Source organism: Callionymus lyra, chromosome 17 (assembly GCF_982586985.1).
Source record: "Callionymus lyra chromosome 17, fCalLyr1.hap1.1, whole genome shotgun sequence".
NCBI lineage: Eukaryota > Metazoa > Chordata > Actinopteri > Syngnathiformes > Callionymidae > Callionymus > Callionymus lyra.
The window spans coordinates 11,984,122-11,998,033 of NC_141834.1; the positions used below are offsets into that span (position 1 = coordinate 11,984,122).

The following is a 13,912-nucleotide window of genomic DNA, read 5'->3' on the forward strand; positions in this document are numbered from 1 at the left end:
CCCCACCACATGTACTCAGCAGTATAGCCTCATTTGATTCAGGGTTCAGCGTGACTTCCACCTTTTCTTTGTCTCTAGCGCCACCTCCTGGCTGTCTAATATTCTGAATAAAGTAAAATAAAATTGGGCGGTAACTATTTACATATATTAAACACTGCACATTGCCACACATACAGAAAAGTATTGATTAAAAAAAAAGGTTCATGTTAATATAATATCACAGTGTTGTGGACCAGTGGTTCAGCTGAAAGAGGGATGGATTACTTGGTATCGTGAGAAGTCAGCAGCACAACGTTTACTTTGTTTTTAGAACCTAGTCCAGAGATGAATCAATTCAAAAAAACAAAAACATTAATCACATCATTTTCAAAGTAAGATCCAACTAAATCAACAAAAACATGACTTTTGTATTTATTTATTTAAAAGAAAACATACCACTATCTTTACCAGGGCAATAAAATATAATGTCCACACAAACAATTAAACTGAATAATTCACATTAACTGTGAAAACTAAGGTTTCAGTTTTAAGTGGCATAAGACAATAAGGCACATTACAAATGAAGCAGAAACAAATGCAAATGTTTAGTTTTTAAATCTCTTAAGGCTCTTCCCATCGTTATTGTATAAATGAAAGATACCCTAGAACAATAGCAGAGTTTGTAAAGCAGCATGCAAGAGGTCAACATCCCTTTGTTTAGGCGGTGCAGTCATCTTTGTCCTCCAAAAGTGGACTGTAGATTTCTGGATCAAAGTCAGCCTTAAAAAAAAATTAAAAAAAAATGTATACAATTATTTCTGTTTAATTTGTATTACCGGTATTCTTTTATGGCAAACAGGACTCAGAATATGTTTCCTGACAGTTGTGTTTAAAAGGTCTTTGTGAGTCATGTTTGTTGTCATGTATGAAGTGAAAGTGATGTTTGGATCAAAACGTTACATAAAAGATTTTATACTTGGATGGATTCGTAACAGAAATAACTGGAAGAGACTCAGTGATTTGATCACTAAAATATGTCCAGTATTTACCTTTTCTTCTGGATTCTCTCTCTTCCTCAGAGCCTTGATGCCCAGCACAGAAGAGCTGATGGACAGACACAACTGAAGAGCCGACAGGATGATCAGCAAAGCGTTGACACCATGTAAAACCATCTATGGAGATGAAGACGGGTTTTTTTTTGTTTGTTTGAAATTGTAGGAATGTCTACATCAAACTAGAAAAAAATAGTTTGCAATGCAATCCATCGGGACCAAAACATATGTGTAAAAAACAGTTTCTATCCATTTGATTCTGATTAAAACACATCATTGTAAGATGGAACTCGAAAAAAACAAATGTTAATCTCATACTTACAACGAGCACAGACCATGCCCGAAGGCAGTTCTCCTTCATAGCACTGGGTGGAGTTGGAGATGGTTGCATATCTTCTGACCGGTATCTATAATAATAATCCGGATTGCAAAAGCCCCAAAATCCAATTTGTGCCATGTTGATGCTGTACAGAACTATTGCTGTAATCGCAAAAGCAACTCCACACAGACTCAGAAGCACATTGATGATGACCTTCAAGGGAAAAAAAGACAGTCAAAGAAGTTCATCATACAAAAGATGAAATAATAACTTTATTGATGGTCAAATACAAGCTGCTACACATCAGTGTGGACGATGCAGATGTACATTTGTTCAACATGCACTCACCAGACAAGGACTTGGAAATCGGTGGGACAGAATGCAAAAGATTCCAAACAGCATGAACTAGAAAGAACAAAAGAGAGAAATCAGAAACAACAGATTTCAGCAAATATTCATTTTGTATTCTTTTAGAAAACAGCTTTAGAAATAAAGAAGGTCAAAGATGGAGTCATATTTTTCAGTGCCAAGATTATTAAACATTATTTCAATATCAAACCTCTTGAATTGATTTAAAAAAGATGGACTATTACATATATAAGGAATATATTTTTCAAACTTAATTTGCTCTTCATACTTACCAATCCACCCAGCCAATAAGGGAATCCATATTCATCCATTTGCCACCAAGACCCAACACCGGAGATAATCAAGATCGTCCCGAGACCGATGTTGAGCAAACCAACCAGGATCTGCAAAACCTGTCAAGAACAAGCAAATAATGAAGTTCTTGAAATAAACAAACCTTGATTTGGTTTCTGTTGTCCATCATTCTCTGTCATGCTGGATGAAAGTGTGTCTTCACAGAGCATGTGTTTCTGTCACTCACCCCCAGAGCGGATTGAGAACCTCCCTGGACTCTCCTCAGGGTCCTGGACACGCTGCAGCACACGGGGCTGTAGCACAAGTTCTTCAGAATTTGGCAAATTGGAGGCAAACTACTCTTTGGGTCGGCTGTCACCGTGAACACCGTGGCGCTCTCGGACTTGGACATGGTCACAGACATCCTGCCGGATCCTTGAAGCTGAAAAAATACATCGTTTAGTTCATTAAAGAAAATAGTTTTTGCATCAAATGATGACAAATGTGACAAGAATATAAACTAGTAGCAATATTTATCATCATCTTAGTTATTATTTTTAATAACATAACGATTCATTTATTCAGAAGTCTTTGGGAGAAACTTTAAAATCAGAACCAAAACGTGAAGTTATGCGTACATAATGACTTAAATGAACAAATTGAATCATAACACCATGAAAGCACCATAGTTTAATGATGATTTAACAAAGTGTTGAGAACGGAACACGCCTTTTGTCAACATCCAACTGTAACCATAATAAAACCAACAGTTGTGACTCCTATGATCAAGTTTTATATCATATCTTCCCGTTTTAAATTTAAATGATGGTTAAAAAATAAAGGGATTCAGCAGCAAAGTTTTAAAGTTCAACCAGGAGATACACCAGGTAAACGAACTAACTAGTAAAGAGCAGCTAAAATCACTTAATTCACCGGTAGATTTAACACTAAACCGAGACAATAAAGGTCAATACCTGCATAGAACCACTTCAGAAACAAGAAAACACTGGATAAAATATTCCAACAAACTGCGCACTAACTGGATTAGGAAGAGAAACACTTCCCTTTAAGTGAAAGATCCGCCTCTTCTAGGAAGTGAAGTGCAAAAAATATTAACTATTTCAGTGACACTCTTTTAAACTACATACAGGCTGCAAAGGTTTTTGGTCAAAAATGACTTATAAATATATAGACTGGCATTTTACAAACATGTATATGATTTCACAAAAACAGGATTAGGGAAAAGTTGACTAAAATGACGCACAAACACATCACACTGAAGGTGTGGCTAAATATTTTGTTTACAAACATCTAGATGTATAAAAGGTGTCAGAATCATGGGCCAGCGTACTTCTCGATATGACGTATTGAAACAACTTAAATGTTCTGTTATTAATGCTTCTACAAAGATCACACAGAACTATGCAGCAAGAATTCTGAGCAGCTCTAGTAGAAGAACTCACATTTCCCCGATCCTCTTCACCGGCTGCCAGTTTCTTTCAGGATCAACTTTACAATTCTGGTTCTTACTTTCAGATCTATTCATGGTCAGACTCCTCCTTACATCAGTGATCTGATCCAGCCTTACACCCCAGCCCAGGTCTGTGGATCAGAATCTACTGATGGTTCCTCGCACACAGTTCAGAACCAGAGGACAGCAATCCTTCATGGCGGTTGCTCCTAAGCTTTGGAACAATCTTCCTCTCTCTCTGTGTTGGATGATCTACTGACTCCTTCAAGAAACCTCTCAAGACTTTCTTATTCATGCAGGCTTTTCCTTAATATTCTGAGACTCCTGTGTTTGTCTCGGTGTTGTCTTGACCTTTAAGTATATCTTTTATTGAGTATTGTTTTGATTGTTTAAGCCATTTTCTTTATTTGCTAAACATAAACAGCTTCCTTGGTAGCATTTTCTGGAAGCGAAACTTGTAGGCTCGCTGCATTCTCTCTCCAGTAACTCACATAGTCATCAAAGTCAACATGAGCGGTGTCAAGTCAAAGAGCAGGTCGACGGGCAGGTGTCGTGACCGCTCGAGGATGATGTAGTATTGGGGCGTGGCCTGTTGCCTCACTATTCGTGCAATAATATGCACTGTTTTGGTAAGTGACTCGTTCCATTCATTGTTCGCCTTGTTCTGTCCAGTACCCTGCGGGTGATATGGTGTCGGGACTCTGAGGCCTCCAGTGTTCCACACTCCAAGCTCGGACCATTGATTAACCCCTCAGGATGTGATGAAGGCGAACAAGTGGCAACTTTCTTCATCCGGGAAACACTGGTGAAAAACCTTTCCCTGGTCTGCCATGTGTTACCAACCAGGGCTCCTCATTATGCAGGCGGATGATGCGGGGTTGGGGGCGTGTCTAGGTGTGCATGCTCTGAGTGCATGTTCTGTGCGTGTTCGTTGTTGTGATGGTGAGGAGGCGAGGAGTGAAGCCGCATATGCACGTTTGTCCGGTAAAAATAGTAAGAGAAATAAAAACCCTTGAAGCCAGTAAAGTTGTCGTTCCTGTGGAGACTCTCCGTGACTATCTTCAGCTCAACTATACGGACATTAAGTTACCAACGACGAACGAGCAGCTAAGTTGATAACTTAGTTTCGGGAACCAGCGGGTCTTAACTAAGGTAAAGACGCCAGAAGGCTGGAAAGGTAACACTGGGGGCTCGTCCGGGATCGTTTTGCACATGAAGACCGGAGTTTCACAGAGAGAAAAGAGGAAATACGAACTTTTAAGTGGATATAGTGACAAGATGGCGGCCCGCGGTGAAGACGCGAATCAAATCACCGGAGCGACATATTTCAAAATAAGGACACCAGTAAGCAATAACCCTTTTCTGTCGGATATAAAACATGTTGAAGTTGAAGACGACGGGGATTATATGAATGACGGACATTTTCCTCTATTAGAGTTAAACCCGATTCGAGCTAACTTTGCTAGAAGGCTAACAAGTGATGAGCCGACATGTTACACTCCAGCCACACCGCATCAGGGAGCCATGTTGCTCAGTCCTCCAACTTTTGCATCCACCAACCCTTTCTTAACGGAATATTCTGCAGCAAGGAGTGTGTTTCCGAGCCCTGCCCAGCCAGAATATGATGGTTACAATTACATTTCTTCCCTGAATTCCATTGAAAATGACTTTGAACGGACTGCGATTACTGACAATTACCTACCTACAGTCCTATCCATTCCCACAACGTGCCATCGTTCTCCAGCTGGATATCCAACCCATCCAACAACAGTTCATCCTTATTACAGTACCATGACTCATTCAACACCAATGGGCGATGGCCAACTTTACAGTGCAGGCCAGCAAGATTCGCGACGGGTCCACTCCACACCATGCCGCCGTCATGCACGGAAGGTAGTTAACCGGGACGCCACAGACAGCAGCGATGATGAGCAGCGTGGAACGAGAGAGAGAATTCCCACGCTGCGACCAGGTCAGTTTGACGGTTCAGGTTCATGGAAAGACTTCCTTTACCAGTTTGAAAGCTGTGCAAGTGCTAACCACTGGACTGAGAAGACCATGGCCGTCCAACTGCGCTACAGTCTGACTGGTGCAGCTGGTGCCATCGTCCATAAGAACCCCGGATCTGCCAATTGGAGCTTTAAGCGCATGGTGGAGGAGGTGGAGATCGCCTATGGACCATGCTCGGAACATGCGGCCGCCATTGGCATCGAATTGAGGCAAAGAGTCCGTAAGCCAGGTGAACCTCTACACGCACTGAGGGACGACATATACGAGAAGGTCTCCATTGTTTATGCTGACCGGACTGATGCAGAGCAAGACTGTATCCGTGTTGAGATCTTCACCAACGCCCTGGCGGATGCTGAGGTAGTGCAGAGGCTCTTAGAAGACCGACCCCGCACCCTGGCGAGAGCTTATGAAATAGTACATAAGTATGAAGCCACCAGGAGAGCTGCCAGGGCCGTAACACAAATGATGCATCAAGGGGGCCGTGGCTCTGTGGCACCAACGACCAGAACTGCGATGCTACGGGAACCGGCGTGCATGGTGAGGAATGAGGAACCTGAGAGGGCACCAAGGATGCTCACTGAAACACCGCAGAGGGCACCAAAAACGTCCATACCATGGCAGGCTAACAGAAGCAGGTACAAAAAGGCAAGCAGAGGAGAAGTTGTATGTCACAACTGCTCTGGAGTGGGACACATTCAGAAGAACTGCCCCTCTCCTCGACAGCAACCATGGCGTCCCACTAATGATGGCCTCAACTCCGCACTTGATCCAACCACAGTCATCTTTGTGACAAAGAGTGAAGATGGCGAGATGTGTGTCGGAATATGGATACATGGACAAGAACTGCAGGCACTGTTGGACTCTGGAGCACGTAGAAGCGTGTTGCCTCTACATCATTTTAACTCCATTCCCTTAGACTTTAGACCCTCACTCCAGCCATCTGTGGCACAAGTTTTACAGGGTATCGGACCAGCTGGGCTACCCGTCCTGGGGGAAGTTATCATCCCTGTGCAGACCGGAGGCACAGTTACCCAGGTGAACTTTATCGTGGTCGATACGGTTCAAAGTACTGAAGTCATCCTGGGTCACCCTTTCTTGCAGCAAGCACAGGCTCTTCTCGACTATGGCCGTCTCATCTTGTCAGGGTGGCACGCACGACTGTGTTGGAACCAGGACGTGAGTATGTTGTCCCCGGCGCTTCCCGTTTGGGCCATGTTATTGGTAGGGACATGATGTTAAGTCCCACCCAGGGTTTCATTGAGAAGCACCATGTTTTGGTGGCCCGGGTCGTCGTGAAGCAGCAGCAGTCCACCAGCGTCCCCATTCGCGTTTTCAATGCAAGTGCCACACCTGTAACTTTGAAGAGAGGGGCCGTTGCGGGGGTCCTCCAGTCTGCCCAAGTGTTGAGCGCCGGGGAGTCTGTCTTTCCAGAGGCTCAAACAGATTTTGCTCTCAGCAACCCCGATAATGTCCTTGTACCGAGTCACCTGCAAGCCCTATATGTTGAGAGTTGCCCTAACCTGTCCCAAAGTGATCGTCAAAATCTGGCAGCCTTGCTGAAGTCTCACAGTGATGTGTTCTCTTCCAGCCCCACTGATCTCGGCCGTACTAGCATTGTCCAGCACGACATTCTGACAATTCCTGGACCACCTGTAAAACAACCACCACGCAGAATGGTCAGGGACAAACAAATATCATCGGACCAGCAGTTACAACAAAGCCTGGATGCTGGTGTGGCCCGGCCCAGTAACAGCAGCTGGGCAGCACCGGTTGTGATGGTCAGAAAGAAAGACCAAACTCATCGGCTCTGTGTAGATTACAGACCCCTGAATGAACGGACTATTAAGGATGCCTACCCTTTGCCCCGCATCCAAGACACTCTAGACACACTATCTTCTGCCAAGTTCTTCAGCACTCTAGATCTGACGTCAGGGTACTGGCAAGTACAAATGACCCCCAGGGCCCGAAAAGCTGCTGCATTCTGTACACGAAAGGGACTCTTCGAGTGGAATGTGATGCCATTTGGACTGTGCAATGCGCCCGCCACGTTTCAGAGACTTATGGACCGTGTCTTAGTTGGACTACAATGGGAGACCTGCCTTGTCTACCTTGATGACATAATTGTTCTGGGACGGGACAGCGCTCAAATGCTGGAGCGGTTAGGCCAGGTGTTTGCTAGGTTGCGGGAAGCAAACTTAAAGCTAAAACCTTCCAAATGTTGTCTGTTCCGGGAGCAAGTTGTTTACTTGAGTCATGTGGTCTCTGCTAAGGGAGTAGCTACTGACCCCCAGAAGATCGAACAAGTGAAGGACTGGCCTGTACCCAGGAATGTCCATGAAGTCCGGCAGTTTGTTGGTCTGGCCTCCTACTATCGGCGTTTTGTGGCAGACTTCGCAACAATAGCCCAGCCGCTCCACGAACTCACCAAAAAGTATGCTCACTACCGATGGACAGAAGAATGTCAGGAGGCATTTGAGGAACTCAAGCAGCGACTGACCTCGGCTCCTATTCTGGGCTATCCGCTCGATGAAGGTGAACTGTTCGTTGACACTGATGCTAGTGACTGGGGGATAGGAGCTGTCTTGTCCCAAGTGCAGGGTGGTGAGGAGAGAGTCTTGGCATATGGAAGCAGAAGGTTGACGACTACAGAGCAGAATTACTGCACAACGAGACGAGAACTCTTAGCAGTGGTAGGGTTCACTTCCCATTTTAGACAGTACCTGCTGGGCCGACCCTTTACCATCCGCACCGACCACAGCAGCCTGAGATGGTTGACCAGGTTAAGGGAACCGGAAGGTCAGCTAGCTCGTTGGTTGGAAAAGCTCGCTGAATATAATTTCTGTGTGGTCCACCGGCCGGGGAAAAACCACCAAAATGCAGATGCACTTTCGAGGAAACCGTGTCGGAGCTCATGTCCATGTACGATACCAGACCCTGCCATCAACATTGTCCAGTATCAGCATAAGGAGGTACAGTGCAACCTAACTGGTGACATAGAGAAGTCGGTTGTTATTGCAGGTACCACAGAGCAACCGCCAGTGGGGGTAGTGGAGCCTGAAGGCTGGGTTGTCAGCAGGGTTGCAGAACTGGGGCCAGTGATAGTGGGGGTAGGGCACAGTGGAGTCAGCAGCTGCAGGGGGGTAGACACTTACCCAACCATTCACAAAGTTAGTGAGACAGCTCAAAGTGAATTGTTCAGAGGTTGGACCTGCGAGCAGCTCAACACAGCTCAGAAGTCAGATCCAGACATAGCACCAGTGTTGGAGTGGATAGACGAAGGAAGCGTTAGGCCGCCTTGGGCTAACATAGCAGCCTGCAGCCCCGCTACAAAAGCTTACTGGGCGCAATGGAAAAGGTTGTATAAGAGGGATGGAGTACTTTTGAGGAAGTTTTATTGCACCGAAGGGAAGGTTCAGTATTCGCAGATCTTGCTGCCCCATGCTTGCCGCAAACCAGTGATGGAGCAGATGCATGAAGGACCTGTGGGTGGCCACTTTGGAGCAGAGAGAACACTAGCACGCCTTAAAACCAGATATTATTGGTACAACATGAGAGATGATGTTATATTGTGGTGCCGTACCTGCACCAGTTGCGCTGCGAAGTCCCGGGCCAAGAAAACCCCTCATGCCGCTATGGGCACCGTACGAGTCAGTGCACCTATGGAGAGAATTGCAGTCGACTTGATGGGGCCTTTGAATGAGACGGAGAGACACAACAGATACATACTGGTAGTGCAGGACTATTTTAGTAAGTGGGTGGAAGCTTATCCAGTCCCCAACGAGCAAGCAACAACGGTGGCCGAGAAGATTGCCTCTGAGTGGGTATGCAGATACTATCCATACTCTCTTCACAGTGACCAGGGCACCAACTTCGAATCAGCTGTCTTCCAAGGAATGTGCGAGATGTTGGGGATCGAAAAGACAAGGACTACCTCCTACCATCCTCAGTCGGACGGTCAAGTGGAACGTTTTAATGCCACCCTACAGAAGATCCTAGCCACCACAGCAGAACGATGTCACTGGGATTGGGACATAATGATTCCATATGCAGTTATGGCCTACCGTGCAACTAAGCACAGCTCCACAAATCTCACCCCAAACATGATGCTCTTTGGCCGGGAGGTAACGGAACCCATCGACCTCGTCGTTGGCCTGCCACCTGACGGTGTGGACAATACTCCTGCAGAATACGTCCAACAGCTCAGGGAACGGTTCGAGGTCTCACACCAGCTAGCCCGAGAGTCATTAGGAAAAGCATCTGAGCGTGCCAAGAGACAGTATGATAAAAATATTTGTCAAGTCCAGTACAAGGTTGGCGACACAGTTTGGTACCTGATTAAAGGGACCAAAAGAGTGAAGAACAAAGTCCGGAAGTTCCTACCTTTTTACGAGGGCCCTTACTTTGTCGTAGGTCAACTGGACGACCTAATCTATCGGATCAAGAAGAGCTCCAGGTCCAAAACCAAAGTGGTTCATCACGACAAGCTCAAGCACTACTACCCTAGAACTCCACTTGACAACAGCTGGGTGTTCCAGGACATCAACATGCAAACACAAGAGAGGACACCATCAGCCGCTGTAGACGAGGATGCTTCGGACGATGACATCGGTCCCCTCGACTTGTGGGACGCCTCATCTGATGCTGAGCATCCTGCTGCAGAGAGCTCACGCGTCGCTCCACCTTTTCCATCCAGCGGGGACCAGGCTCAGGAGAGCCCTGACCAGTCTCAACGGGGGGAGGCCGACGACGAGCATCAGGGAGAGAGACTAGCCGGCCGCCCATTGGTGTGTGCTGCACCCCTTCCTCGGCGACCACCAAGGGTGCGCAGAGCTCCAGACATGTTTGGTGACTGGCTGAGTCACTGAACGCGGGGTGATGATCACCTGAGATAGGGTGTAGGCGGATCGCTGCCCTACTCAGGTCGAAAAAAAACACTGTTACATTGTTTACAATCGTTGGTTGCTAAAATGTGTATTCATATTGTTATCTTTATCACAGTTTTATGATGATAAGAGTAAGGAGAATGTTTCGTTCTGAAAGAAAAAAAAGCTTAAAGGTTTACTAAATTACCTTTTGTGTAGTAATTGAGGTTTTCAGGGCATGTACACGTTTGATATGAATATTTTGATACCCAAAGCTAAATACCTTGTGCCTTATATTGACGGGAATGTTAGAATGTGAAATTGAGCAACTGTTACCTATTTCCGGAGTAATGCACATATTCGTGATGGACACTTTGTTGCATTTACATGTGAATGGTACGGGTTTTTGTCATTTCGGTTTGCACAATAGATTAGACCAGGGGTCTCAAACTCAATTTACCTGGGGGCCACTGGATGCAGAGTCTGGGTGAGGCTGGGCCGCAAGAAAATATTTCTTGAAAAAAATCTTTTTAAATGTCTTTATTTTTATTTTCAACACAAAATAAAATCAAAATATAAATGAACAAAATCAGAATTAAGTAAATAAATCAGTCATAATTAATAACAATAATAATTAGATTTCTCCAGTCAGCAACAATGTATACACATACTTACTATGTGAGAATTAACGATAACTAAATCCGTGAACTTGAACATGGCTTGAACATGGCTTCTCTTGCCTACTTCTTGCTGCTAGACACCTGACAGCGCTTCCTCTCGCATAGTTGAGCTACATTTGGCTGGAGAGAGGAAGCAGTTGAGACCCTCAGTATTGCTTGAAGATGATCATCAGTAAGTCTGGACCTGTACTTGGACTTATTGAAGTTCAAGGTGGAGAAGAGCTTTTCGCACAAGTATGTGCTCCCAAAAAGGCACATGGTCCTCTTGTACATTCGGGAAAGCTCAGGGAAGCTGGGAGGCAATTCTCTCAAAAATTGTCCAAGTTTGTCTGCTTTTCCACCCACCTCCCTGAACTTGGCTTTGAGGTCAGAGTTGCACTGCAGGTCAATTAGCTCCATTTGAAGCAAAGGAGGTGCATCTTGCACATCAATGGAGAAGGGGTCTGCAAAAATTTGAAATGTGGCTCTGTGTGTCTTGAAGTCTGCAAATCTGTGATCAAATTCCTCCCCTAGCTTCAAAATGGCATCAACATACATCTCACCACTGAATGGTGTGCCTGCATCCACTAGTGCCTTGCATGCTGGGAAATGGCAAAGGTTTGTCTGAGAGAGCTGGGTTTTCCATAACAGACATTTTGTGGAGAATGCTCTCACGTTGTCATAGGCAGCACTGATGAGTTGCCCCTGGCCTTGTAATTTCTTGTTCAGTACATTAAGCTCATGTGTGATGTCAACAAGAAAAGCTAAGTCCATGAGCCATTTGGGATCACTTAGCAAAGGAACATCCACCCCAACCTTCTCCATGAAGGCTTTCACCTCTGCTCTCAACTCAAAAAATCTCTTCAACGAGTTTCCCCTGCTGAGCCAACGTACCTCAGTGAAGTAGATCACATCCCCATATTCAGACTCCATTTCCTCTAAAAAAGCACGGAAACTTCGGTGCTTTAAGCCCCTAGATCTGATTTGGTTTATGCATTTGACAACAACAGACATCACATGATCGAACTTCAGGCATTTGCTGCAAAGGGCCTGCTGATGGATAATGCAGTGCAAAGCAATGGCCTCTTCTGCGCCCTCCTCTTTCAGTTTTTTTTGAACAAGTGTCACTAGTCCATTTTTCCTCCCAGTCATTGATGGCGCTCCATCGGTTGTTATTCCAATTAACCTCTTCCATGGCAAACCGGCATTCTCAATGGCATCACACAGCTGGTGAAATATCTCCTGAGCGGTGGTCTGGCCATGCATTGGAGCTACTGTGAGCAACTCCTCTATCACTTCAAAATTGTCATCAATACCACGGACATGTATTGCGAGCTGGGCAGTGTCTGTGATGTCTGTGGTCTCATCAAGAGCGACTGAGTATGAACTGAAATATTTGGCTTTCTCGCACAGTTGATCATAAATGTTAGTTGACAAGTCAGAAATGCGCTCTGCCACGGTATTGGCAGAAAGGCTGATGTTGCTAAACTGATCCATCTTTTCCGGACAAACTATACTTGCAGCCTTTAACATGCACTTTTTAATGAATTCACCTTCTTTGAGTGGCTTTCCCGCGCTAGCAACCATCTCACTCAGCATGTAGCTAGCTTTGACTGCTGCATCGCTCTTTTTGGTTGCTTTCTTGAAGAAATCTTGTTGCCTCAGTAGACTCTTTTTTAAATTTGCAACTCGGTTCACTCTCTCATCTCCCTGGTATTTTTCATACTCCTCAGCATGTCTAGTTGTGTAATGACGTTTCAAATTGTATTCCTTGTGCACCGCAACTTTCTCTGTGCAAATAAGACACGTCGGGGTGCCCCCGTGCTCAAAAAATAAATAATGCATCTCCCACTTTTCCTGGAATCGTCTTTGCTCATCACTAACCTTTCTCTTCACTGCAGGCTTTGAAAAAGACATGTTTGGGGTTGTGGAATATATTTGTATTCAGCCGACGCACGGAGAATAATGTTATTTCCGCAATGTGTGTAGATCCGCTTTTCCTCCCTACAGCGACACGGCGGTCGGCGGATAATAGCCGGCAAAGTACCGGGATAGCGAGCGCAAAAAAAGTGACGGCTCCCGGAGTGTTATCCGGCGTCATAAAGAAATATATGTTCATCGTGTGAGGCAACACAAATTAAACAATAAAAAAAAAAAAACGGTTTGAATTGGTCCAGGTTATCGGGGACTGTTATTACTGACGTACAGGTGTCGCGGTGTGACTGCAGCCAGGCACGTAAATAAACCCTCGTCTCCATGGCAACGTTCCTGTCGCGATCACTCATTTGCCGCTTTTCCACTACACACAAAATCATCTCTGTCTGGAGCCAACGGGAGGGGGTGGGGGGGCTCGCCGTGGAGTTTACAGTTATGGTAGCACAATTAGCCCCGAACGGGCGAACATCACGACTATCGTGTTTCACGTCCGTTTCGCCCGGCGACTCTCTGTCGGAGCATCAGCGCTGGGGTCCAGTGCACCACAGTTTTGTATTGTCGCTCAGGCGGAGTGAAGCTACCGGACCGCTCGTCTCCCAAGCCCGTTTACAGCGGCGCCGGGGGAGGGAGCAGGGGAGAGACACAGTGACAGAGAGAGCGAGAGAGCAGGCGGGCGAGCGAGCGAGGAAGGGAGGGAGGAAGAGCGCGTGCGGGTCTAGTGGAAACAAAAGTTTCTCTCCTTGCATCACACAAGTGACGTCAATGTCCGGCCCCCGAGAGCCATATACCACACCGTGATTGGTAGATTTCTTCAGCTCCGCACACAATGCTGTCAAGCGCCATTCATATACAACTCGCGGGCCGCACTAACATTAAACTTTTATATTAAGGTGGGGGCCGCAAAATAACGTCTCGCGGGCCGCAATTGGCCCGCGGGCCGCGTGTCTGAGACCCCTGGATTAGACGATCATTCTCATAACAGG

At 45.8% G+C, this 13,912-nt stretch overlaps 1 protein-coding gene across 1 annotated transcript; it reads right to left on the reverse strand.

The window, feature by feature from the left end:
- Window positions 1–399: 399 nt before the first annotated feature.
- Window positions 400–3,069, reverse strand: LOC148062467 (uncharacterized). Its single transcript, XM_087778869.1, has 7 exons — window positions 2,967–3,069; window positions 2,240–2,434; window positions 1,992–2,111; window positions 1,699–1,755; window positions 1,354–1,563; window positions 1,029–1,151; window positions 400–759 (listed from the first exon to the last, which is right to left on the reverse strand). The coding sequence occupies exons 1-7, from the start codon at window positions 2,970–2,972 to the stop codon at window positions 697–699; spliced, it is 774 nt and encodes a 257-aa protein (XP_087634995.1). The 5' UTR covers window positions 2,973–3,069; the 3' UTR covers window positions 400–696.
- Window positions 3,070–13,912: the final 10,843 nt, after the last annotated feature.

Bases quoted from the DNA above. Each gene is read 5' to 3' on its own strand.
- LOC148062467 (XM_087778869.1), bottom strand. The intron at 1,756-1,991 runs GTAAGTATGAAG...TGTTCTTTCTAG, and splicing joins CTTATTGGCTGGGTGGATTG to TTCATGCTGTTTGGAATCTT. The intron at 760-1,028 runs GTAAATACTGGA...TTTTTTTTTAAG, and splicing joins GAGAGAATCCAGAAGAAAAG to GCTGACTTTGATCCAGAAAT.